Source organism: Pelobates fuscus, chromosome 2 (assembly GCF_036172605.1).
Source record: "Pelobates fuscus isolate aPelFus1 chromosome 2, aPelFus1.pri, whole genome shotgun sequence".
Taxonomy (NCBI): Eukaryota; Metazoa; Chordata; class Amphibia; order Anura; family Pelobatidae; genus Pelobates; species Pelobates fuscus.
This window is the reverse complement of record NC_086318.1, coordinates 388413463-388438840: the sequence shown is the minus strand read 5'-3', so window position 1 is coordinate 388438840 and position 25378 is coordinate 388413463. Positions and strand designations below refer to the sequence as shown.

The window sequence follows — 25378 nt, the reverse complement described above, 5'->3', positions numbered from 1 at the left end:
GTGGAGGAAAAACTAAAGCAACCAAACAAAATATTAACATTAAGTATACATTTTAATCTTTGCAACTATATTAGATTGTGATGATAACCTTGACATCCACATGATTTGTAAAGGATATGTTCCCATTAATAATGTCATCACCCACCCTTGCCATATGTAATAATGCAGGTGCCCATTAGTGGAGTCCAGTGTTTGACCCAAAGTTACAGATCCAGCTACAAAATACACAGAGATATTGTTCTCTTATTAACTTTTATTTGGGATGTTTTCACAAAAAAAATAAGTGCAGTGATGTAAAACATTTAACTACACAGAGCATGGGTCCTAAAATCTTTTTTTTTTATTTTCCTTTGTTAAATTCCTATTAAAAATAAAGCGCTCAGGAGATTGGGTACGGTAAGTTCTTTTCTTCCATTAGTAACTGCGTCCAAACAGCGTATAGTACTTGGCAGGATTCTTGCTACAGACACACTTGGTGCCAGCTTGCAGCTCCTTGAGGGGTTTGAAGGGGATACACAGGCTTTTTGCTCCCATGGAAGGTGCTCCAGGTTCAAGATCTTGCTCCCTGGGTAAAAAAAAAAAAAAAAATTAACATTTTTCAAAGTGACTTGTGCAAGATTATTTTACATGTTCTCAGGGGAGAAAAAATAAACTGATAGAACATTAATTATTTTGTTTGTTTTCTAAGGGCACTCTATTCAACAGTTTTCAATACAACAAAACTAGCGGTTAAAGGGATACTTCAGTCTCCTAAACGGAGGCCTTGTAAAGGCTGCAAACAAAAGAACTGCAGATTGCTATTTTTAGATATATCCCAATAAAACACACATGCATTTAATTATATACTTCTATTTCATTGGGAGTATATCTACTGAACAATGAAATTCTATTTTTGTAAATAGAAAAGACAATAGGCCCCAAAACAACTCAAGTGTAAAGGAACACGATATCATTAGGAAACAAACCTGTATTCCAAACATTATAGTGTCCATGTCCCTAACTGTAGTCTCATGCACTGCGAGAACTGTAGAAGAAAAATACGACTCACCAGGCATTTGCAATGTAAGAGGATGGGATGTACATTTCTCATTGAACAAGCTGTGAGTACTGCTATCCTGCATTACTGTACATGGACACAGGATGGAGCTGTTTTCTCAAAACAGCCTAGGGACAGTGCTTAAACTTAAAGGGACACTATGGTCACCTGAACAACTTTAGCTTAATCTAGCAGTTTTGGTGTATAGAACATGCCCCTGCAGCCTCACCCTAGTCACACCTCCCTGCATGTGACTTGCGCAGCCTTCCATAAACACTTCCTGTAAAGAGAGCCCTATTTAGGCTTTCTTTATTGCAAGTTCTGTTTAATTAAGATTTTCTTATCCCCTGCTATGTTAATAGCTTGCTAGACCCTGCAAGAGCCTCCTGTATGTGATTAAAGTTCAATTTAGAGATTGAGATACAATTATTTAAGGTAAATTACATCCGTTTGAAAGTGAAACCAGTTTTTTTTTTTCATGCAGGCTCTGTCAATCATAGCCAGGGGATGTGTGGCTAGGGCTGCATAAACAGAAACAAAGTGATTTAACTCCTAATTGACAGTGAATAGAGCAGTGAAATTGCAGGGGAATGATCTATACACTAAAACTGCTTTATTTAGCTAAAGTCATTTAGGTGACTATAGTGTTCCTTTAAACCAAACCAAACATTATATAAATAGAGAGAAAACATGTGGCTATTTTATAATGCCCTCCAACTATATTCGCTAACAAATAATTCTGGGAATAGTAGTCAAATTTGTGAAAGTGAAATTCAATATCGTAACTTATTTTAATGCAACCACTGGAAAAACTGCCTTAAACGAGAAAAGCCTGCAGCTGGAAAAGCCTGCAGAAATATACATTAATTAGATCCTTCCTCAGTCAAAAGGTTGATTTGCAACTGTTGCACCAATAACACACACAAATGTACATCCACATTTAAAATCCAACACTACATCCAAATACACCTCTGCACACAAATGTGAACATTCCATACAAAAACATCCCTATATTAACCCCTTAGTGACCAGGCCGGTTTTCAATTTTCTTACCGTTTGGGACCAGGGCTGTTTTTACATTTCTGTGGTGTTTGTGTTTAGCTGTAATTTTCCTCTTACTCATTTACTGTACCCACACATATTATATACAGTTTTTCTCGCCATTAAATGGTCTTTCTAAAGATACCATTATTTCCATCATATCATATAATTTACTATAAATTTTTTTATAAAATATGACTATTATTTTTTTTTAAAAAAAACCCCACATCTTTTCTAACTTTGACCCCTAAAATCTGTTATGAATCTACAACCGCCAAAAGACACCTGTGCTAAATAGTTTCTACATTTTGTCCTGAGTTTAGAAATACCCAATATTAACATGTACTTCGCTTTTTTGGGAAAGTTATAGGGCTATAAGTACAAGTAGCACGTTGCTATTTCCAAACCATTTTTCCCCCAAAATGAACGTAATTTACATTGCAACACTGATATCTGTCAGGAATCCCTAAATAACCCTTCCCATGTATATATTTTTTAAAAGAAGACAACCTAAGGTATTAAACTTGGGGCATTTTGACTCTTTTCATGCAACTATTCTAGCACCAATCTATGCCAATATAGAATAATTGGAGATTTTTTTGACACACATAGCAATATAAAAATACATGTATGGAGAACTTTAAGGGTTACTGCAAAAGAACATCCCAATATGTGTTCAGCAACATCTCTTGAGTACAGTGATAGCACCCATGTATGTATAGGTGTGTCAGGTTCTCTGATTCTGAATGACTTTATTTGGAGGGTGCGCATTCCAGTTTTCCAACTTGGAATTTTCACAGCTGGTCATCATGCACCCATGTCCTATTTGCGACATTTTTGAAGCCAGCCAATGTAATTTACCCCATCAAACCATATATTTTTGAAAAGATGACAACCCAAGGTTATTCAATATGGGGTATGACTGGTATGGGGGACAATATGGGGTATGACTGGTATGGGGGGCAGTCTTTTTTAGTAGCCACTTAGTCACAAACACTGGCCAAAGTTAGTATTTGAATTTGTTTGAGTTAAAAATGCAAAAAACTATTATGAACGCTAACTTTGGCCAGTGTTTGTGACTACTAAAAAAGACTGAACATACCCCTATTTGCAATACCTTGTCTTCTTTTGCAAATGGTATGCCATCATGGGGGTAATTCTCACTCCTGGGCTACCATACGCTCTTAATGGCAATCGGGCAAATTTCAATGTGAAAAAAACTGCCTTATATTTGATCCTGTAACTTTCAAAACCACTATAAAACCTGTACATGAGGGGTACTGTTTTACTCAGGAGACTTCGCTGAACACAAATATTAGGGTTTCAAAATAGTAAAACGTATCACAACAATGATATCAGTGAAAGTGTTGTTTGTGTGTGAAAAATCCAAAAAAACTTCACTTTCACTGACCACATCATCGCTGTGATAGGTTTTACTGTTTTGAAACACTAAAATTTGTGTTCAGCGAAGTCTACCAAGTAAAACAGTACCCCCCATGTACAGGTTTTAGGGTGTCTTAGAAAGTTATAGGGTTCAATACAGTGCTAGCAAATTAAATTCTCTGGACTTCAGCCTGCGTTGTCAGGCAGGTGCCCCAAATTGCAATTAATAAAATTTAATTAAAAATATTACATAAACATGCACGTATAATTTAAATATATATATATACATATTTATATATTTGACGTCTATGTGTATATTTATGAAATTATTTATGTAATTATGTATATGGAAATATGTATATTTCGTATTATTGTTATTTATATATACAGACATATATAATTTTATTCTAAGTGTATTTTGATATAAATATATATATTAATATCAAAATACAGTTAGAATAAAATAACATTTTTTCATTTATTTTTAATTGATTATTTTTTTATAATATATATACACATATATATATACATACACACACATATATATATATATATATATATATATATATATATATATATATATATATACACATACACACACACAATATATATATAGTTTTCGAATCTCCCGCACTCAATTTGCCGGTCTTGTACCTGCCTCGGTGCTGCCTCTGCCTTGTGCCTGCTCTGGGTGGTCTGGAAGGTTGGGTAGTTTGTTCGGTATACAAAATAGATAGGTCTCAGGTATTCGTATACTGAACTATGGAGTATATCAAATAAGCTACAAAATTCAGGGATAGGGAATCTGTCACACTCGACATCATGATCGTTTCCAGCGCTCTAATTAGCCGCGGATGTATTAGGTACGTCCACGGCCCTTAAGAACCGTTTTTTGACCGGACGTAACTGATACGTCAGATGTCACTAAGGGGTTAAAACGATAAAATACATACAAACACCAATGCTTCATACAAAAACACACCTCCTCCCAAGTACTGCAATCTGTTTTTGTAAAAAATACAAAATGTGCACACAAAAAAATAAGACATTATGCTCTTCTAATTGAAAGATTTTTTTTAGGTGGGGGGAGGGTTCCACGATGTTGATACACTATGCCAAAGGGTTCCACGGGAAAAATTGGGAACCCCGGTATACAGAGGAGTTCATGGTCGATTCAATGACTGCAACGTTCCTAGGTCCTGTGACTGCAAAGCAAGTCCAAATCATCAAACTTCCAGCACCATGCTTGACAGTTGGTATTAGAGGTTTATGCAGATATGCGGTGTTTGGGCATAATGCTGTGCCACGTTTAGCAAAAACTAAACATCTCCACTTTGGTCTCAGCTGTCCAAAGGACATTGTTTAAGAAGTCTTGTGATTTGTCTAGATGCCACTTTGCAAACCTAAACCGCGCTGCCATGTTCTTTTTTAGTGAGAAATTTAACTCTTGTTTTTTTTTTGCAATTTCACGGAGTGGTGCACAGTCTGACACTGGACTGAATTTGCTGTGAAGACCACTCCTGGGAAAATTGACAACTGTCTAGAATGTTTTCCACTTTTGAATAATCTTTCTCACTGCAGAATGATGGATTTTAAATTTTTGGAAATGACCTTCTAACAATTGCTTCTATAAGATCATTTCTGATGTCATTCCTCCTTGACATTGTGTTAACACACCTGAATGCGCAAGACCAGCAAACTGCTAAAACCTCGGCTTTTATAGAGGTGGTCACACTTGCTGATGATCAATTAATCAAGTGCGACTTAGCCTATTAAATCCTATGGAAGCAGTAAGGGTGTATTCAGTTCCACACATGGCTTCTCCATTTTGGCTTTTTTTGTTGTTAAATAATGACACAGTGTAATATGCCATGTGGTGTTGTTCATCTGAGGTTGTATTTACCTAACTTTAAGACCTGCTAAGGAACTGATTATTTTTATGAGCGGATATGTAAAACCAAAACCATCATCAATTTGGTGATATAGAGAAAAGCAAAGACCAGTCAGCTACAATTACCTTGCAGTCGTCTTCTTTATCCAATCTTCACAGTCAATTTCCCCACAGAATGGAATCTGCACAACCTGGGGATTAGAAAGTCATTAAAAGCACAATCAGCACCATTACATATAAACACACATCACACACAATCAACTAACAAGCAGGCAGGCTTCCAAATCTTTTCAATCACCCCTACAGAAAATAAGAGGCTTTGGTATAAATACCCTAAACAAAAGAACAAACAAAAAAAACAAACTGAATTTTTAAAACTTTTACTTCAGAGATCGACAGTTTCAACCAGATGTATACCCCTTAGAGGGAACTGCATTCTCTATATAATGTATAGCATGTAAATCCTGAATGACAAAAGCAACGTACATGCGTTTGAGTTACAAGAGTTGATCTGCAGGTAAAAATGGAGAGGACTTTATTCTGTCTATTAAAGATTTTAATCTATGGATCTAAACAGAGTTCTGCACACCGATTATGCAGCGGGCAATTATATATCATAAAGTCTAAGAGTTATTGCACAGAGCAGTAAAACGAATGTTAAAATAGAACATCGACAGGAAAGCCAGTCAATATTTATCTCACTCGGGTTGTCCTTGACTTCACAAAAACATGGCAGAACTACTGTATAGTACATACATCTACTGTATAATAAAGTATTAGCTGGCAATACCCTTGACCTAATCTTCACTTATGCATGTACAGTAACCAATATCTGCAACACTCCATATCCACTCTCTGATCACCACCTCTTATCATTTGCTCTTGCGTACCCCCTCACCCAACAACCTCAGCCTAACCCCCCCTCAACTCAGGAGGGACCTTAATTCTCTTGATCTCCAACAGTTGTCAGCTGACATTGATTCACAACTGCTGTCCATCCCTTCCCTCTCCTGTCCTTCACTGGCCATCTCCATATATAACTCTACTCTTACATCTGCCTTGAACACTGCAGCGCCACTCCAAACAAGCACCTCAAGGAGGACCCGCCCCCAACCATGGCATACTAAATCAACGCGCTACCTGCAAAGATGCTCCCGTTGTGCTGAACGCTCCTGGAGGAAGTCTCGTACCCAATCAGACGTTCCCCATTATAGATTCATATTGTGTTCATACAGTGCAGCCCTTGCCCTTGCCAAACAGTCCTATTTTTCCTCTCTCATTAGTTCATGTTCTCACAACCCCAGGCGTCTCTTTGACACCTTTAATTCTCTTCTTCGCCCTGCTGTGGCCACCCCCAAAACTAACCTTACTTCTGATAACTTTGCATGTTACTTCACTGACAAGATTGAACAGCTAAGGAAAGAATTCTCCCCTCCTTGCCTTTCTGTTTCTCAATCACACATAGATCATGCCTTTCCTACCCTTCAGACATTCTCCCCAGCTACTGACCAAGAGGTGGCTGCTCTTCTTTGCTCCTCTCGCCCCACCACTTGCCCGCTCGATCCTGTCCCATCTCACCTTATCAGATCTCTCTCCACTTGTCTCGTGCCTTCTCTAACAGACATCTTCAACTGCTCACTCTCTTCTGGCATCGTCCCTGCTGACCTTAAACATGCCACTGTAGTACCTATACTAAAAAAAAACATCCCTCGACCCATCCACCCTCTCTAACTACCGTCCCATATCCCTGCTCCCTTTTTCCTCAAAGCTTCTGGAAAGACTTGTCTTTACCCGTGTGTCTCATTTCCTCAATTCCAACTCTCTCCTTGACCCCCTTCAATCTGGCTTCCGCCCTCTCCACTCTACAGAGACTGCCCTTATCAAAGTCACTAACTACCTAATCGCAGCTAAATCCAAAGGCAACTACTCCATACTAATTCTTCTTGACCTCTCAGCGGCCTTTGACACCGTTGATCATGCTCTCCTTCTTCAAACTCTTCAATCGCTTGGTCTCTGTGACTGTCCTCTCGTGGTTTTCCTCTTATCTCTCCCAACGCTCATTCAGTGTCTCCTTCTCTAATGATACCTCCTCCCCTCGCCCTGTCTCGGTTGGAGTCCCCCAAGGCTCCGTCCTTGGTCCCCTTCTATTTTCTCTTTATACTGCCTCTCTTGGCAAACGTATTACCTCTTTTGGATTCCACTACCACCTGTACGCTGATGACACCCAGCTATATCTCTCCTCCCCGGACCTCTCCCCTGCCGTCCTGCAACGTATCACTGCTTGCCTTTCTTCCATCTCTGACTGGATGTCCTCCCGCTTTCTGAAACTCAATCTCTCAAAAACTGAGCTCTTTGTCTTTCCTCCTCCTAATACTGATCCTCCTCTTTCGCTCTCCCTTCAAGTTTGTGGTACCAACATCAGTCCATCCTTGCAAGCGCGCTGTCTTGGCGTCATACTTGACTCTGGTCTCACCTTTGAGCCTCACATCCAGCATGTTGCCAAATCCTGTAGATTTCATCTTAAAAACATAGCCCGCATCCGCCCCTTTCTTGCACCAGATACTACCAAGGAGCTTGTCCATGCTCTAGTAATTTCCCGCATGGATTACTGTAACCCTCTCCTGATTGGTCTTCCCAAAAGCCGTACTGCACCCCTACAGTCCGTAATGCACGCTGCTGCTAGACTGATTTTCCTCTCTAGTCGTTTCTCTCACACCTCACCCCTCTGCCAGTCCTTACATTGGCTTCCTGTATGCTATAGGAGTCAATTCAAGGTACTTACTCACACCTATAAAGCACTGAACAACTCTAGCCCCTCTTATATCTCCTCACAGATCCATAGGTATGTCCCTTCTCGGTCTCTCCGCTCTGCCCGTGACCACCTCCTGTCCGTTGTCCGCACTCGTACGGCCAACTCGCGCTTGCAGGACTTCTCGCGGGCGGCTCCCTTCCTATGGAATAGCCTGCCTACCGCCATCAGACTCTCCCCTAGTCTTGCATCTTTTAAGAAGTGCCTTAAAACCCACCTCTTTAGGAAAGCTTATGGCCTCCATGCATGTGTGCAATCTGAGCCGGTGAGGGGAGAAGAGATAAAGTAGAAGGGTGAGAGAGGGGCAGATGAAGGAGGGTGGGAGAGGAAATTTATAAAAAAACAAAACAAAAAAAACAAAAAAAAACGACAGAAGTAGCAGAGGGAGCAAAAAAAGAAAGTTGATACTATCTCTCCTTTGCAGGAGCTCTGCCTGCAAATAGGAGTATTATCACATCTCGGTCCAGCCACCTACATCTAGACACTTCTCTGAACTCTCTCTAAAGTATCAATATCCTTCTGGAGATACGGTCTCCAGTACTGCGTACAATACTCCAAGTGAGGTCTCACCAGTGTTCTATACAATGGCATGAGCACTTCTCTCTTTCTACTGCTAATGCCTCTCCCTATACAACCAAGCATTCTGCTAGCATTTCCTGCTGCTCTATTATATTGTCTGCCTACCTTTAAGTCATCTCAAATAATTTCCCCTAAATCCCTTTTCTCGAATGTTGAGGTTAGGACTCTAAAATATTTTATACTTTGCCCTTGGGTTTTTGCACCCAAGATGCATTATCTTGCACTTATACACAAATAAATGTCAGCGGACACGTACTAAATCTATTGTGTCAGTGATATAATACATTTTCCTTGGTCTCAGCCTTAAAGACGGCCATCAAATAAGTTTGACATGGCCAAACTTCTATTCATGGCAATCCCCCTAACGTTCTGGACCAGTTCGAAACAGTGGAGCATCAGTACTGCCATACGCAATTACCAGTCCAACTCGCAACACATACATTTGTTTGTACATACTGGCAGTTACAGTTTCAGTTTGTGCAGACTATTACACATCTCCTCACTGTTTCAATCATGTGCCCTAACAGCATTTTCCCTAGCAATGACTAACAGAAGCAGACCTGTTCAGTTGGCTAAACTTTATATCCCACAGAAACAGGAAAGCCACGTTCATTTCCCCAACTGACTATCAATTTCCTTGATATTTGGACGGGCTACTGCTACACTGGATCTGCAGACATTTTGAGGACATCTGGTTCCGATATATTTGGCCTGCAGATACACGGTGCACACTCTCTTTTAGTAGACTGTGGCTCTTTTTGTACTATTCCCCATTGTGACCACTGCACCACTGGGGATCTCTACGGAGCAGCTCATGAAAATAATTAAGGTCAGACCTCCCCACTAGCAACAACAAAGTTAGTTACTAAGTAACCGCATACGCATACCAGGTTGTCACATAAGAGCAGCTCATGCCTTGACATGATCCCAAATCCAGGTACTGTTCCAAGACTACTCCACGACTGCCTAATTAATCAACAAAATCCAAAACATTCCGGAACCTCATACTAGATTAGACAGCTGGCACATGCGGAACTCCCTGCCAAAACCAAACATTCATATACCAGAGCTCTGTACAAATCTCAACAAAGTTCACATCCACACAGTAACAAAATCTACCAGATTCGCTATACCATCACATGCAGAACGCCATATGTGATCTATGAACTTACCTGCCCATGTGGACTGACAATTGCTCCTTGAGAGTTAAATGAAACTATCTAATATCACTGTTCTCTCTGAGCTCCCTGCTGAATTTGTTTTTAAATATGTTTTTACCGACGTGTGTATTCATCGCTAGGGCAACACGTACCGTGGTGGAGGCGGAGCACATATGCACACGCGCATTTTGCACATTGGAATGCCGACGGCATTTAAAAAATTTTTTATTTTTAACTTAGTCTTGATCCTCATGAAAGTTCCACACGGGAACTGAAACATTGATCCTCATTTTTACTGTTTTTCAGAAAAATATGACATTTTAAACTTTGAAAAGACCATGAGTGCAAGCTACCTCTTTGAGATATAGAGAGATTGAAATATATATATATATATATATATATACACATACATACATACACACATCTCTATATCTCAGAGGTAGCTTGTTTAAAATGTCATTTTTCAGAAAAACTGTTAAAATGCGGATCAACGTTTCAGTGTGTGTGTATATACACAAACATACACATGAAGCAGATAGGCAGAATTTAGATGTCAGGCAGATCACCCTGTTGCAATCGATGCAAATGGCAAGTATATGGGCTGGGGAAGGGTCCGATCGTTAGGGCAAGCTATGCCTCCCTACAGTGTTAAAGCTTGCTTTTGTACGACAGCATAACATGCCCTTCTTGGGAAGTGGTTTTATTTATTTTTTTAAATCACGTATCATAGCAAACAAAAATGGGGACCCACAGATATTGGGGCATAGTGAAGTATTTGTGGGCTTAACACGATATGGCCATATGGTGCAACTGAAATCCCATATTTGTTTGCTAAGATTTTAGGTAGCCTTGTAAAATGTTAAGTTTTAGAATTTGTATCCTGTATAAAGTTTGGTCTTTACGGCAGCACTATTGCTGAGAAATTCATGTTCCAGATGTGCTGTCAATTCCCTTTTTTGTATGATTTGATTTTATGGCAGAAAACCTAAAGAACAACCTTAGTGTGGCTTTTATTGTGTGTACTCTATGGTGGGGTCATTTTTTTTTTTTTTGTCTGAATTATGAAGACCAGAATGTGTCTGCGAATGGGGCCTTACAGTATCCCACATTGAACAGTGGCACCGTAAAACAATTGTCCTTTAATAACCCCTTAAGGACCAAACTTCTGGAATAAAAGGGAATCATGACATGTCACACATGTCATGTGTCCTTAAGGGGTTAAAGGAAGAAACCTTAGCTGGCTTATGTGAGTAATCATATCACTTGACGCAACCCAAACGTTGTATAATTTATGATGCTAGGGAAGATACACTAAAGGTCTGCTGATGACACAGCTCCCTGTTGGCAAACAGTATTATAGATGCACTTTTAACAACAGATTTAAAAAAAAAAAAAAAAAAAACTTGTGACACCTCACTAAGCCATAGCACTGATTCAAAAGAATATTAATATTCACCTTTAAATTAACATTACTTAGGCTTTATTTTCTGCTGAATAGTGAATATTTTTCAGTCATGATGACGAGGGCTATTTTTCAGATTTCCTGAAAATTTGCTACATGTACACAAAAGTATACGGACACTCTAATATTCTTATTAGTGACGCAGTGTTATATCCCGTTTCACAATGGGCTTTACAAAATACAACTCTGGAGCCAGCAGAATTCTACCTGCCCGACTGCACAGTGCCAACTGTAGTTACGAGGATGAGAATTGATGGTCTTCTGTAACATTTTGTGGTTACACTTTCAGGTATGCACTTGGCATTTTCAGTATATAACATTGTTCAAGTGCAATGGGTGTGTTAATGGCTTTTTACAATAAATATAAAACTGAACTCTCAACAGGGAGATAAAACTTATTACATTACATAAAATAAACCTCCCCCCCCCTTTTTTTTTTATTGTTACATGTTTTCACTTGCTGTGCTTTTTCATTGCTTTTGTCAAATGTGTGTGTATACCCCAACTGTTTCTTTCAACGAATTGGGGATACAGAAGTAACCAAAGACAAAGCTGGTGAAAAGTATACTCTGAACGTGCAGAGAGTTATATAAAACAAATTATGGCTAGCAATTCTGCTGAGAGTTGCACATTATTACTCTACTTGCGTCACTCTAATCCACTAATTTAATAGAATAGTCCGAAACCACATGTTAAAGGTTTACTATAGTCACCAAACATTTGCTTAATGTAGCAATATCTATTGGTGTATAGATATTGCCCCTGTAGTCGATTCTCTGCCATTTAGGAGTTAGATCACTTTGTTTATACAGCCCTAGTCACATCAGATGTGTCTTTTCCCCCTTCCCTACTCCAGTTCCCTCCTTTTATTGTTTAGGTTTAACTTAGTTCTTTACTCCCGTTACATTGTGATTGTTTTTAATGCTGGAGTAATGGGGGATAAAGACTAATGCATAAGTTGATCTAATTGATTGTAAAAGTTATTCTTCCGATAGACTTCAGGGACCTGCGAATCCAGTCAACTATAGCTGAATACTGAATATTGGGTCCATTACATTTTATGAATTGTCAACCTCAACAGTGTACCTTCCATGTATGAACTAAATATATTTGTTGTAAATCCAATAAACATATATTCACAAATAGTTTTATCTCCCACAGTCTTCCTCAACACTTCCTGAAAACACTTCCTTTATTGCACAGTCAGTTTAATCTAGATTTTCTCTTATCTATTAATAGCGTTCTAGACCCTGCATGTGCCCCCTGCGTATATGTAAAGTTCAAGTTAGAGAGCAGGAGACAAAAACATCTAAAGCAAGTTAACATCTGATTGAAATTTTAACAGCTTTTCCCACGCAGGCTGTGGGGGTCACAGCTAGAGGAGGTGTGGCTAGGGCTGCAAAAACAGAAATAAAAGTGATTTAACTTCTAAATGACAGAATTGAGCAGCGAGACTGTGTGGTCATGATCAATACACAAAAACTGCTTCATTAAATGTTTTGTATGCCAACAGTGTCCCTTTAAGTGTATGTAACAATAGAGAAGATAAACAATTGATTACTTTTGTGGAGAGCAAAGTAAGCAAGTTTAGTGCCACTAGCTAGGTAAGCATGTTTAGTACCACTAGCTAGGTAAGCATGTTTAGTGCCACTAGCTAGGTAAGCATGTTTAGTACCACTAGCTAGGTAAGCATGTTTAGTGCCACTAGCTAGGTAAGCATGTTTAGTGCCACTAGCTAGGTAAGCATGTTTAGTGCCACTAGCTAGGTAAGCATGTTTAGTGCCACTAGCTAGGTAAGCATGTTTAGTACCACTAGCTAGGTAAGCATGTTTAGTGCCACTAGCTAGGTAAGCATGTTTAGTACCACTAGCTAGGTGGGCATGTTTAGTGCCACTAGCTAGGTAAGCATGTTTAGTGCCACTAGCTAGGTAAGCATGTTTAGTGCCACTAGCTAGGTAAGCATGTTTAGTGCCACTAGCTAGGTAAGCATGTTTAGTACCACTAGTTAGGTAAGCATGTTTAGTACCACTAGCTAGGTAAGCATGTTTAGTACCACTAGCTAGGTAAGCATGTTTAGTACCACTAGCTAGGTAAGCATGTTTAGTACCACTAGCTAGGTAAGCATGTTTAGTGCCACTAGCTAGGTAAGCATGTTTAGTGCCACTAGCTAGGTAAGCATGTTTAGTACCACTAGCTAGGTAAGCATGTTTAGTGCCACTAGCTAGGTAAGCATGTTTAGTACCACTAGCTAGGTAAGCATGTTTAGTACCACTAGCTAGGTAAGCATGTTTAGTACCACTAGTTAGGTAAGCATGTTTAGTACCACTAGTTAGGTAAGCATGTTTAGTACCACTAGCTAGGTAAGCATGTTTAGTACCACTAGCTAGGTAAGCATGTTTAGTACCACTAGCTAGGTAAGCATGTTTAGTACCACTAGCTAGGTAAGCATGTTTAGTGCCACTAGCTAGGTAAGCATGTTTAGTACCACTAGCTAGGTAAGCATGTTTAGTACCACTAGCAAGGTAAGCATGTTTAGTGCCACTAGCTAGGTAAGCATGTTTAGTACCACTAGCTAGGTAAGCATGTTTAGTACCACTAGCTAGGTAAGCATGTTTAGTACCACTAGCTAGGTAAGCATGTTTAGTACCACTAGCTAGGTAAGCATGTTTAGTACCACTAGCTAGGTAAGCATGTTTAGTGCCACTAGCTAGGTAAGCATGTTTAGTACCACTAGCTAGGTAAGCATGTTTAGTGCCACTAGCTAGGTAAGCATGTTTAGTACCACTAGCTAGGTAAGCATGTTTAGTGCCACTAGCTAGGTAAGCAAGTTTAGTACCACTAGCTAGGTAAGCATGTTTAGTGCCACTAGCTAGGTAAGCATGTTTAGTGCCACTAGCTAGGTAAGCAAGTTTAGTGCCACTAGCTAGGTAAGCAAGTTTAGTACCACTAGCTAGGTAAGCATGTTTAGTGCCACTAGCAAGGTAAGCATGTTTAGTGCCACTAGCTAGGTAAGCATGTTTAGTACCACTAGCTAGGTAAGCATGTTTAGTGCCACTAGCTAGGTAAGCATGTTTAGTGCCACTAGCTAGGTAAGCATGTTTAGTGCCACTAGCTAGGTAAGCATGTTTAGTACCACTAGCTAGGTAAGCATGTTTAGTGCCACTAGCTAGGTAAGCATGTTTAGTACCACTAGCTAGGTAAGCATGTTTAGTACCACTAGTTAGGTAAGCATGTTTAGTACCACTAGCTAGGTAAGCATGTTTAGTACCACTAGCTAGGTAAGCATGTTTAGTACCACTAGTTAGGTAAGCATGTTTAGTACCACTAGCTAGGTAAGCATGTTTAGTACCACTAGCTAGGTAAGCATGTTTAGTACCACTAGCTAGGTAAGCATGTTTAGTACCACTAGCTAGGTAAGCATGTTTAGTGCCACTAGCTAGGTAAGCATGTTTAGTACCACTAGCTAGGTAAGCATGTTTAGTACCACTAGCAAGGTAAGCATGTTTAGTACCACTAGCAAGGTAAGCATGTTTAGTGCCACTAGCTAGGTAAGCATGTTTAGTACCACTAGCTAGGTAAGCATGTTTAGTACCACTAGCTAGGTAAGCATGTTTAGTACCACTAGTTAGGTAAGCATGTTTAGTACCACTAGCTAGGTAAGCATGTTTAGTACCACTAGCTAGGTAAGCATGTTTAGTGCCACTAGCTAGGTAAGCATGTTTAGTGCCACTAGCTAGGTAAGCATGTTTAGTGCCACTAGCTAGGTAAGCATGTTTAGTACCACTAGCTAGGTAAGCATGTTTAGTGCCACTAGCTAGGTAAGCAAGTTTAGTACCACTAGCTAGGTAAGCATGTTTAGTGCCACTAGCTAGGTAAGCATGTTTAGTGCCACTAGCTAGGTAAGCAAGTTTAGTGCCACTAGCTAGGTAAGCAAGTTTAGTACCACTAGCTAGGTAAGCATGTTTAGTGCCACTAGCAAGGTAAGCATGTTTAGTGCCACTAGCTAGGTAAGCATGTTTAGTACCACTAGCTAGGTAAGCATGTTTAGTGCCACTAGCTAGGTAAGCATGTTTAGTGCCACTAGCTAGGTAAGCATGTTTAGTGCCACTAGCTAGGTAAGCATGTTTAGTGCCACTAGCTAGGTAAGCATGTTTAGTGCCACTAGCTAGGTAAGCATGTTTAGTGCCACTAGCTAGGTAAGCATGTTTAGTGCCACTAGCTAGGTAAGCATGTTTAGTGCCACTAGCTAGGTAAGCATGTTTAGTGCCACTAGCTAGGTAAGCATGTTTAGTACCACTAGCTAGGTAAGCATGTTTAGTGCCACTAGCTAGGTAAGCATGTTTAGTACCACTAGCTAGGTAAGCATGTTTAGTGCCACTAGCTAGGTAAGCAAGTTTAGTACCACTAGCTAGGTAAGCATGTTTAGTGCCACTAGCTAGGTAAGCATGTTTAGTGCCACTAGCTAGGTAAGCAAGTTTAGTGCCACTAGCTAGGTAAGCAAGTTTAGTGCCACTAGCTAGGTAAGCATGTTTAGTGCCACTAGCAAGGTAAGCATGTTTAGTGCCACTAGCTAGGTAAGCATGTTTAGTACCACTAGCTAGGTAAGCATGTTTAGTGCCACTAGCTAGGTAAGCATGTTTAGTGCCACTAGCTAGGTAAGCATGTTTAGTGCCACTAGCTAGGTAAGCATGTTTAGTACCACTAGCTAGGTAAGCATGTTTAGTACCACTAGCTAGGTAAGCATGTTTAGTACCACTAGTTAGGTAAGCATGTTTAGTACCACTAGCTAGGTAAGCATGTTTAGTACCACTAGCTAGGTAAGCATGTTTAGTACCACTAGTTAGGTAAGCATGTTTAGTACCACTAGCTAGGTAAGCATGTTTAGTACCACTAGCTAGGTAAGCATGTTTAGTACCACTAGCTAGGTAAGCATGTTTAGTACCACTAGCTAGGTAAGCATGTTTAGTACCACTAGCTAGGTAAGCATGTTTAGTGCCACTAGCTAGGTAAGCATGTTTAGTACCACTAGCTAGGTAAGCATGTTTAGTACCACTAGCAAGGTAAGCATGTTTAGTACCACTAGCTAGGTAAGCATGTTTAGTGCCACTAGCTAGGTAAGCATGTTTAGTACCACTAGCTAGGTAAGCATGTTTAGTACCACTAGCAAGGTAAGCATGTTTAGTGCCACTAGCTAGGTAAGCATGTTTAGTACCACTAGCTAGGTAAGCATGTTTAGTACCACTAGCTAGGTAAGCATGTTTAGTACCACTAGTTAGGTAAGCATGTTTAGTACCACTAGCTAGGTAAGCATGTTTAGTACCACTAGCTAGGTAAGCATGTTTAGTGCCACTAGCTAGGTAAGCATGTTTAGTACCACTAGCTAGGTAAGCATGTTTAGTGCCACTAGCTAGGTAAGCATGTTTAGTACCACTAGCTAGGTAAGCATGTTTAGTGCCACTAGCTAGGTAAGCAAGTTTAGTACCACTAGCTAGGTAAGCATGTTTAGTGCCACTAGCTAGGTAAGCATGTTTAGTGCCACTAGCTAGGTAAGCAAGTTTAGTGCCACTAGCTAGGTAAGCAAGTTTAGTACCACTAGCTAGGTAAGCATGTTTAGTGCCACTAGCAAGGTAAGCATGTTTAGTGCCACTAGCTAGGTAAGCATGTTTAGTACCACTAGCTAGGTAAGCATGTTTAGTGCCACTAGCTAGGTAAGCATGTTTAGTGCCACTAGCTAGGTAAGCATGTTTAGTGCCACTAGCTAGGTAAGCATGTTTAGTGCCACTAGCTAGGTAAGCATGTTTAGTGCCACTAGCTAGGTAAGCATGTTTAGTACCACTAGCTAGGTAAGCATGTTTAGTGCCACTAGCTAGGTAAGCATGTTTAGTACCACTAGCTAGGTAAGCATGTTTAGTGCCACTAGCTAGGTAAGCATGTTTAGTGCCACTAGCAAGGTAAGCATGTTTAGTGCCACTAGCTAGGTAAGCATGTTTAGTGCCACTAGCTAGGTAAGCATGTTTAGTGCCACTAGCTAGGTAAGCATGTTTAGTACCACTAGCTAGGTAAGCATGTTTAGTGCCACTAGCAAGGTAAGCATGTTTAGTGCCACTAGCTAGGTAAGCATGTTTAGTACCACTAGCTAGGTAAGCATGTTTAGTGCCACTAGCTAGGTAAGCATGTTTAGTGCCACTAGCTAGGTAAGCATGTTTAGTACCACTAGCTAGGTAAGCATGTTTAGTGCCACTAGCTAGGTAAGCATGTTTAGTGCCACTAGCTAGGTAAGCATGTTTAGTGCCACTAGCTAGGTAAGCTAGGAAATATTTTACATTTCCTTACTCCTGTTTCCCTATAGAACAATCACCACTTAGTAGCAGGTCTATGCTTTCTAACCAACTTTTACACAAAAAGGGAGCCGGCACTTTACCCAAAAATGGAAATTGAGAATTCTAACTTGGCTTTTTCCAATCTGCATCTTTGAAATGTCAAATATTGACCTTTGGGATAGTCTGTGATTACATCCCTACAAGGTTAACTGCGTGACTAGATCTTGGTGCTGGCAAATCTTAGGCAAAAGTGTCAGTTAACAATCCAGTTACTGCAGAATTTATGATGCCAACGCAAATACAATTAAACATACAATGTCTGTTGATAACACAGCTTTATGTTGGCACACAGTACTATAGATGTACTTTTAACACCAGACTTTGATAAACCCAATGACCCATCAATAAATAATGGCACCGATTCAAAACGAGTGACTCAAGATATTTAAATTCACCTGTTCGCTTACATTAGTATATTCTCTAACAATGATAAAGGGATGCCAAGAAAAGGGAAGACCTTAATATGCGTTACATTTTCTCTATTAGTTTCTGATCTGATCTGAATAACTGTGAAACTTGTGCTGTATTCTATGAACACAGAATGGGTAAAAGACAAAAGAAAAGAAAAATAAAAAGTGTGTGAGGGGGTGGGAACTTACAAAAATAGCATCATACACTGGTGGTAAAGTCTTTGTGTAAAGAGAAGGGTTTGGTTGCATTCTAACCCCAAGACCAGACCCACTTAGGCAGCTGCTGATGAGTGGGCACATTGTTTGTAAATGGGTGGATAGTTGTGCGTCAGGACAAAATAGATTGCTCTATGAGGGCCCAAAACAATTGTCCTCCTGCCACATTAAGCGAGTCTCACTCAAACAACCTTACAGCCTAAAGAAAGTTAGTATGGCTTCACAAAATGGAGCCAGGCATGTCTCCAGGGAAACAGTCTGTTTTTTCCAATTTACATATGATTTCACATAGTTAATCTTTGAAATGTCAACTCTAGCATAACGGAACATTTGGGATAGTCTGTGTGCAGCTCTGCAGAGGTCAATACAGCATTACCGAGGAGGATAGATCGCTTACGAACCTTACAGGGGTAAGGTGAGAGGGCAAAATTAAATGGTTGGTCACATTACTGGAGAACCAGCGGAGGGTAGTCTTGGCATCATAACCATTGCAGCAGGTTGTAGCCATGATGCTTAATTGAGAATAGACATTTAGCAAGAAAAATAGATGGTGCGGCAAAGGACAAATAAAACAAAACTTACTTTTCCTGAGTCCAATTGCTTCTGAAATTCTTCCATGGTGTCAGCTGCAACCATGTGACTCGTTAGATCATTGAGCGCTCTGAAAATGATATGAGAAACAGTATTAAGTAGATCTGCAGCAGTAAACCGCTTTCAGCAAAAAGCCTTTCTCGGGAGAGCTGGTAACAGCCTACTTCCCAGTACCATTGGGAGAGCTGCTCACAGCCTACTTCCCAGTACCCTCGGGGGAGCTGGTAACAGCCTACTTCCCAATACCCTCGGGGGAGCTGGTAACAGCCTACTTCCCAATACCCTCGGGGGAGCTGCTCACAGCCTACTTCCCAGTACCCTCGGGGGACCTGCTCACAGCCTACTTCCCAATACCCTCCGGAGAGTTGGTTACAGCCTACTTCCCAATACCCTCGGGAGAGCTGGTTACAGCCTACTTCCCAATACCTTCGGGAGAGCTGGTTACAGCCTACTTCCCAATACCCTCGGGAGAGCTGGTAACAACCTACTTCCCAATACCCTCGGGGGAGTTGGTAACAGCCTACTTCCAAGTACCCTCGGGGGAGCTGCTAACAGCCTACTTTCCAGTACCTTTGAGACAGCTGGTAACAGCCTACTTCCCAATACCCTCGGGAGAGCTGGTAAAAGCCTACTTCCCAATACCCTTGGGAGAGCTGGTAACAGCCTACTTCCCAGTAACCTCGGGAGAGCTGGTAACAGCCAACTTCCCAGTATCCTCAGGGGAGCTGGTAACAGCCAACTTTCCAGTAACCTCGGGAGAGCTGGTAACATCCTACTTCCCAATACCCTTGGGAGAGCTGGTAAGAGCCTACTTCCCAATACCCTCGGGAGAGCTTATAACAGCCTACTTCCCAGTACCCTCGTGAGAGCTGCTAACAGCCTACTTCCCAGTACCCTCGGGGGAGCTGCTAACAGCCTACTTCCCAGTACCCTCGGGGGAGCTGCTAACAGCCTACTTCCCAGTACCCTCGGGGGAGCTGCTAACAGCCTACTTCCCAGTACCCTCGGGGGAGCTGCTAACAGCCTACTTCCCAGTACCCTCGGGTGAGCTGGTAACAGCCTACTTCCCAGTACCCTCGGGGGAGCTGCTCACAGCCTACTTACCCGGAACCCTCGGGGGAGCTGCTCACAGCCTACTTCCCAGTACCCTCGGGGGAGCTGCTCACAGCCTACTTCCCAGTACCCTCAGGGGAGCTGCTCACAGCCTACTTCCCAATACCTTCGGGAGAGCTGGTTAAAGCCTACTTCCCAATACCCTCGGGAGAGCTGGTAACAGCCTACTTCCCAATACCCTCGGGGGAGTTGGTAACAGCCTACTTCCCAGTACCCTCGGGGGAACTGGTAACAGCCTACTTCCCAGTACCCTCGGGGGAACTGGTAACAGCCTACTTCCCAGTACCCTCGGGGGAACTGGTAACAGCCTACTTCCCAGTACCCTCGGGGGAACTGGTAACAGCCTACTTCCCAGTACCCTCGGGGGAACTGGTAACAGCCTACTTCCCAGTACCCTCGGGGGAGCTGGTAACAGCCTACTTCCCCGTACCCTCAGGGGAGCTGCTAACAGCCTACTTCCCAAAACCCTTGGGAGAGCTAGTAACAGCCTACTGCCCAGTACCCTCGTGAGAGCTGGTAACAGCCTACTGCCCAGTACCCTCGTGAGAGCTGGTAACAGCCTACTGCCCAGTACCCACGTGAGAGCTGGTAACAGCCTACTGCCCAGTACCCTCGTGAGAGCTGGTAACAGCCTACTGCCCAGTACCCTCGTGAGAGCTGGTAACAGCCTACTGCCCAGTACCCTCGTGAGAGCTGGTAACAGCCTACTGCCCAGTACCCTCGTGAGAGCTGGTAACAGCCTACTGCCCAGTACCCTCGTGAGAGCTGGTAACAGCCTACTGCCCAGTACCCTCGTGAGAGCTGGTAACAGCCTACTGCCCAGTACCCTCAGGGGAGCCGTTAATAGCATCCTTTGCAACAAATAACAGATGGAAGAAGGAAACTTTGTTCTTCCCAGTACAGGATAGCTTGCAATGGCTTCTTATCAAACAACACAGAAACAACCATCAATCAGGCCTTGAGAATGCAGGAAAGGCTAGTGCCACAATAACCATGAGTAAATAAGTACAACACACACTGCAACTGCTTTCAATAATGTAGCAGAAGATCTAAGTACTAGAATGTGCCAGGATGGGGTCAGCATAGCTACCAAAACCAATCAACGTACAATCCTTCATAGCATTAGACATGGGCTTATCTGCACCTCTACACAAAGATGAAGAAACAATCTATATTAGCAGAATAAACAATACAGGATATCAGTGCAAATCCATGTTAAAAGGAACAATCTGAAAACCATAAACCCTACGGAGAGCCCTGGGTGTCTCCCCTTTGTAAGTATTCAAATCATTTTGGAGCCCAGGTAAGAAGCAAAGTGGTTTGAAAACGGTTTGACTTTATATAATGCGAGGGTGCCAAGAGTGCCATGGCACTACAACCACTCCAATGGCTAAAACCAATTGTTCTCCATATAGTAAACATTTTAAGAAAATAAAATTTGAATGATTAGCAATCCAACCTGTTGTACAGACTAAAGTGGATATCTTCTAACATGTCCTTTAGCTTCTTTTCTGCCTGGTCCTCTGGGATTGTGAGTTTGTCTCCAGTGTCACGTCGAACGGCTACAAACTGGTGGTTTTTCATGTCTCTTGGTCCTACTTCTAGTCTGATTGGAACTCCCTGTGAGAGATTAAACATGTTAGAGTTAAAGAACTACAAGAAAAAAATTCAAAAACCCAAGCAAGAAAGGGGGGAATAGGGGTGCCATATCATAACTTGGTAAATTGCAGGATATAATGGTAAGCATTTCAATCATGATTTGTAGCCATTTCTGAAAACACAGCTAGGCCAACCTGTGTGTCAGCAAAACGTTTCTTCTCTTTATAGTCTTGTTGTTGATGGCAGTCATTATACAGTATAACTGCGTAGCAAAGGCTAACTGTTAATTTAAAGTTTCTGGTCTATTGTTTTATGGCTTTTCTTTACAACATAAGTAGAGGATTATTTCGAAAGGAGAAAAGTTCATGGAACCTAAAGAGTTCAATCGTTAAATCTGAAAACCTTCCAGTCAATGAAACTTGAAAAACAGAGGATGTTTACATAGAGAGAAAACTAGATATTTTATGTTAAACAACTCCATTCCCATAAAACTTTGTGTTTTTTTTTCCCTTTTAAACGGATCTTCCAAGCACCATAGCCATTACAGAATAGAATATAGAATTTGCTAACAGCGAAATCCCCGCTAGCTTTGAACAACATTATACATGAAGAGTTCTATCTTCCATGTTATAGGTCCATGTTCTTGAGCAGTAAGTAGCTCGGAGTACCAAGGTATAAGATTATTTGTTGGAGGGGTGGTTTAATTTGTCCCAAAGGTCATCTGATTCTTTCATTAATTGAGTTCTTGGATACAAACTCAGGACTCTTAACAAAACGTACTAGGCCATCTTGCTGTATTCTGTAAGGAAATGGCACGTTAGTGCGAGTGTTCCCAATGGGTGGGAACTAGAGTGTGTCTGCAGACCCAGGAGGGCATAACCCTTGTATGTTTACAAAATAGAGAAAACGTGAACCCAAGCTGTGGGGCAGCTTCAGGAGCACAGGAGTTGGGTGCTGCAGGGATGATTCTAACCAATATGGCAGACTTAAAAATTCAACTTTATTATGGGCACCATAACAACTGTATGGTCCCAGGCAAATATATACATATAGAGAAAGGAAACTTAATATCCCACAACCGCTATGAACCAAACGGGGAAAGCAAAAATATATAATAGGTTGTCCTACGAAATGGCTATAGGAACCTGTGGAAGCTAGCCCTGCTGTATACTGCTTGTGAGTGGAGAAAGACTGAGAATGTATACGCAGAGGCTAGGTAACAGGTATCGCACAGTGCAGACTAATGCTCTTAGTGGCAGCTGATCTCTACGACAGGGATAAGTGAGTGAAGACAGCTCTAGAATGACAGGAACAGGTTGAACCACACGGTTCAGACCAAATGATGGATTACTGTGAGTCAATAATAGAGCACACTCAATCCTGTCTATAAAGGAATCGGATGTTGCCTTGGAAAGAGGCTATACTCCGTACTGGGATTACTCAAAAACACTTACACCGCTGTTGATGGCACAATCTACCAAACAGGGAGAGTGCCTAGCGGTGACAGACTGTGAGGAGGTGGAGGGAGTTGTAACTCACTTAGTAACAAGGCTTCTAATCGGTGCCAATAGTTAAGGAGCCCCCCCAGAAAAACAGTCTGGCTATAAAGCTTGCCGGTATAACAGCTGGACGGAACAGGCTCTCCTATGTGTGGAGAGGAATCAATATGGGTAGGGAGACACAAATGTGTCCACACTTGGAACGTAAAGACGCTACCATTAGGTGCAGTAAACCTGTCTCCCAGTAACCCGCTTGCTGTCTTTGCTTTGTGTCAGCTGCTTGCCAGTGTAACAGCTGGACGAGACAGACTCTCCTATACGGAGATAGCCCGATGTGGGTAGGGAGACACAGATGTGTCCACACTATTGAACGTAAGTATGCTACAGGTAAGTGTAGTAACGCCGTCTCCCCACTAACCCACTGGTTGTCTTCGCTTGATGTCAACAGCTGGAGAAGCCTCTCTCATACTAGTGGAGAGGAGCTAGAGTAATTCACCTGTAAGGAGTAAAAAAAGATTCTGCACTGAAGTGAATAGAGTAGCTAAAGAGCTACTTGCTAGCTCAGTAGGTGCTGAAGTAGTTTCCCCTGGTGATCACATCAAATCGTGTAGTTTAAAATAAAGAAATTGGCGACCTAACGTACGTTTCGGCGCTGCTACAGCGCCTTTGTCAAAGGTGAAGTATGTACTGCTGCTTGCAGCGTTTTAAAGCCGATCTAGGCGGCTTTTCCAGCCAATCAGGACGTTGGGCGTGTACTGCCTCCTGGTGTCCGACTGTGATTGGCTGTATACGCTGTCACTCCGCGTTTAGTCCGCCCACTTGTTGTGAGCAACCTGCGCCGCGCCCCCCAGATGTTGCTGAACTACAACTCCCATGATTCCCTGGCTATCTGTTTCATTGAAAGAATCATGGGAGTTGTAGTTCGGCAACATCTGGGGGGCCACAGGTTGGACAGGCGTGCTTTAGACACAATATGGTAATCCCTAAATCCTGGACTGCTAGGGGGTATTTGAGGACTGGGTTGGGAAACCCTGCTATAGTACAACAAACTTAAAGAGACACTATTTGTCCTTTTAGTTTTAACCCTGTAGTGTAAAAATTTGCTGTACTACAGCAACGGAAAAGTGTAAATGCCTCTAGTGGTTGTCTCACTGCTTTGGACTAAAATAGTAAAACTCCACTATTTCAATCAGATGGTCTCAAAGAGATCCTCTGATTGACGCAGTGTGGCATTTTGCTGCACATGTGCACTAGCTTCCCATAGGAAAGCATTGGATTGGCTGAAGTCTTCAAGGAAGCAGTGTGGGAGAAAATGTAAACTTTTTTCCCCCTCATACAGGGGGCTAGAAACCTAGGTCACTATAGAAATAGGAATACACATTTGTATTCCTAATGCTAGTGTTTCTTTAAAATGGCACTGTCCCCTTCTGCGGACTTTGCAGACATGACCATTGGAGGTACTTTGGGATGAGAGGGCAGGTAAAGGTGTACGTAATGTACGTACCTGAACATGTCCCTCATGGGCACGACTATCTTCCTCTGGCTAGTACTCTTCAGGTCCTAGCATTTCCGATGTCACTGCTGTAGTCAAGCATGCGCAAGAGTACAGCATTGAGGTGTATGGAAGATACCACGAGACTGCGGGATCCTCCAGAAACAGAGCCAAATCCCTGCAGCCTTCACTGGTGAGTGCTGGGGGATTGACACTCCTAGATGGCGGTAGCTCCGCTCAATGTCTAGAAGTGTCAGGCGTAGAAAATATTTCATCTTTATGAAATACTCATTTTTCATGGGTGGTGACAGTGCTGCTTTAATATGCCATTTTCATATACATATATATATATATATATGCCATCACATTTTACAGGTGGGCAATTCTCTCCATCAACAGGAGTGCAGAGAAGAAGCTATAAATGGTTACTTGTCTCTTAAATAAACATTAAAAAGCACTACGTTAAAGCAATTTTTTATGTTTTCAAACTTCTTTAGCAGGCTGGTCTTTTTAACGCCCTTTCCCTTATTTACAATAAAATATATACATATAAAAACACGGTATGGTTACCAGCAGCTAAACTGTACAGACAATTTATTTAATAAAAAACATAGTTGCGATAAGTTATCTCTTCTAAAACCAATGGTTAACCAATATGAGCTTAAAAGACATTAATTAGTCACATATAAAGTACAGCAAGATGTTATTTTCAAAAAT

At 41.5% G+C, this 25378-nt stretch overlaps 1 protein-coding gene across 3 annotated transcripts in view; it reads right to left on the bottom strand.

Annotated features, from left to right (window-relative positions):
- Positions 1-223: 223 nt before the first annotated feature.
- EPRS1 (glutamyl-prolyl-tRNA synthetase 1) overlaps positions 224-25378 on the bottom strand; it is an 82596-nt gene continuing 57441 nt past the window's right edge. For all 3 annotated transcript variants that reach the window (XM_063443816.1, XM_063443819.1, XM_063443817.1), the window contains 4 exons: positions 21531-21691; positions 18950-19028; positions 5478-5542; positions 224-565 (listed from right to left, as the gene is read on the bottom strand). In XM_063443816.1, coding sequence (XP_063299886.1) covers positions 415-565; positions 5478-5542; positions 18950-19028; positions 21531-21691 — 456 coding nt within the window. In that variant the 3' untranslated portion in view covers positions 224-414. The remainder of the gene's footprint in view (positions 566-5477; positions 5543-18949; positions 19029-21530; positions 21692-25378) is intronic.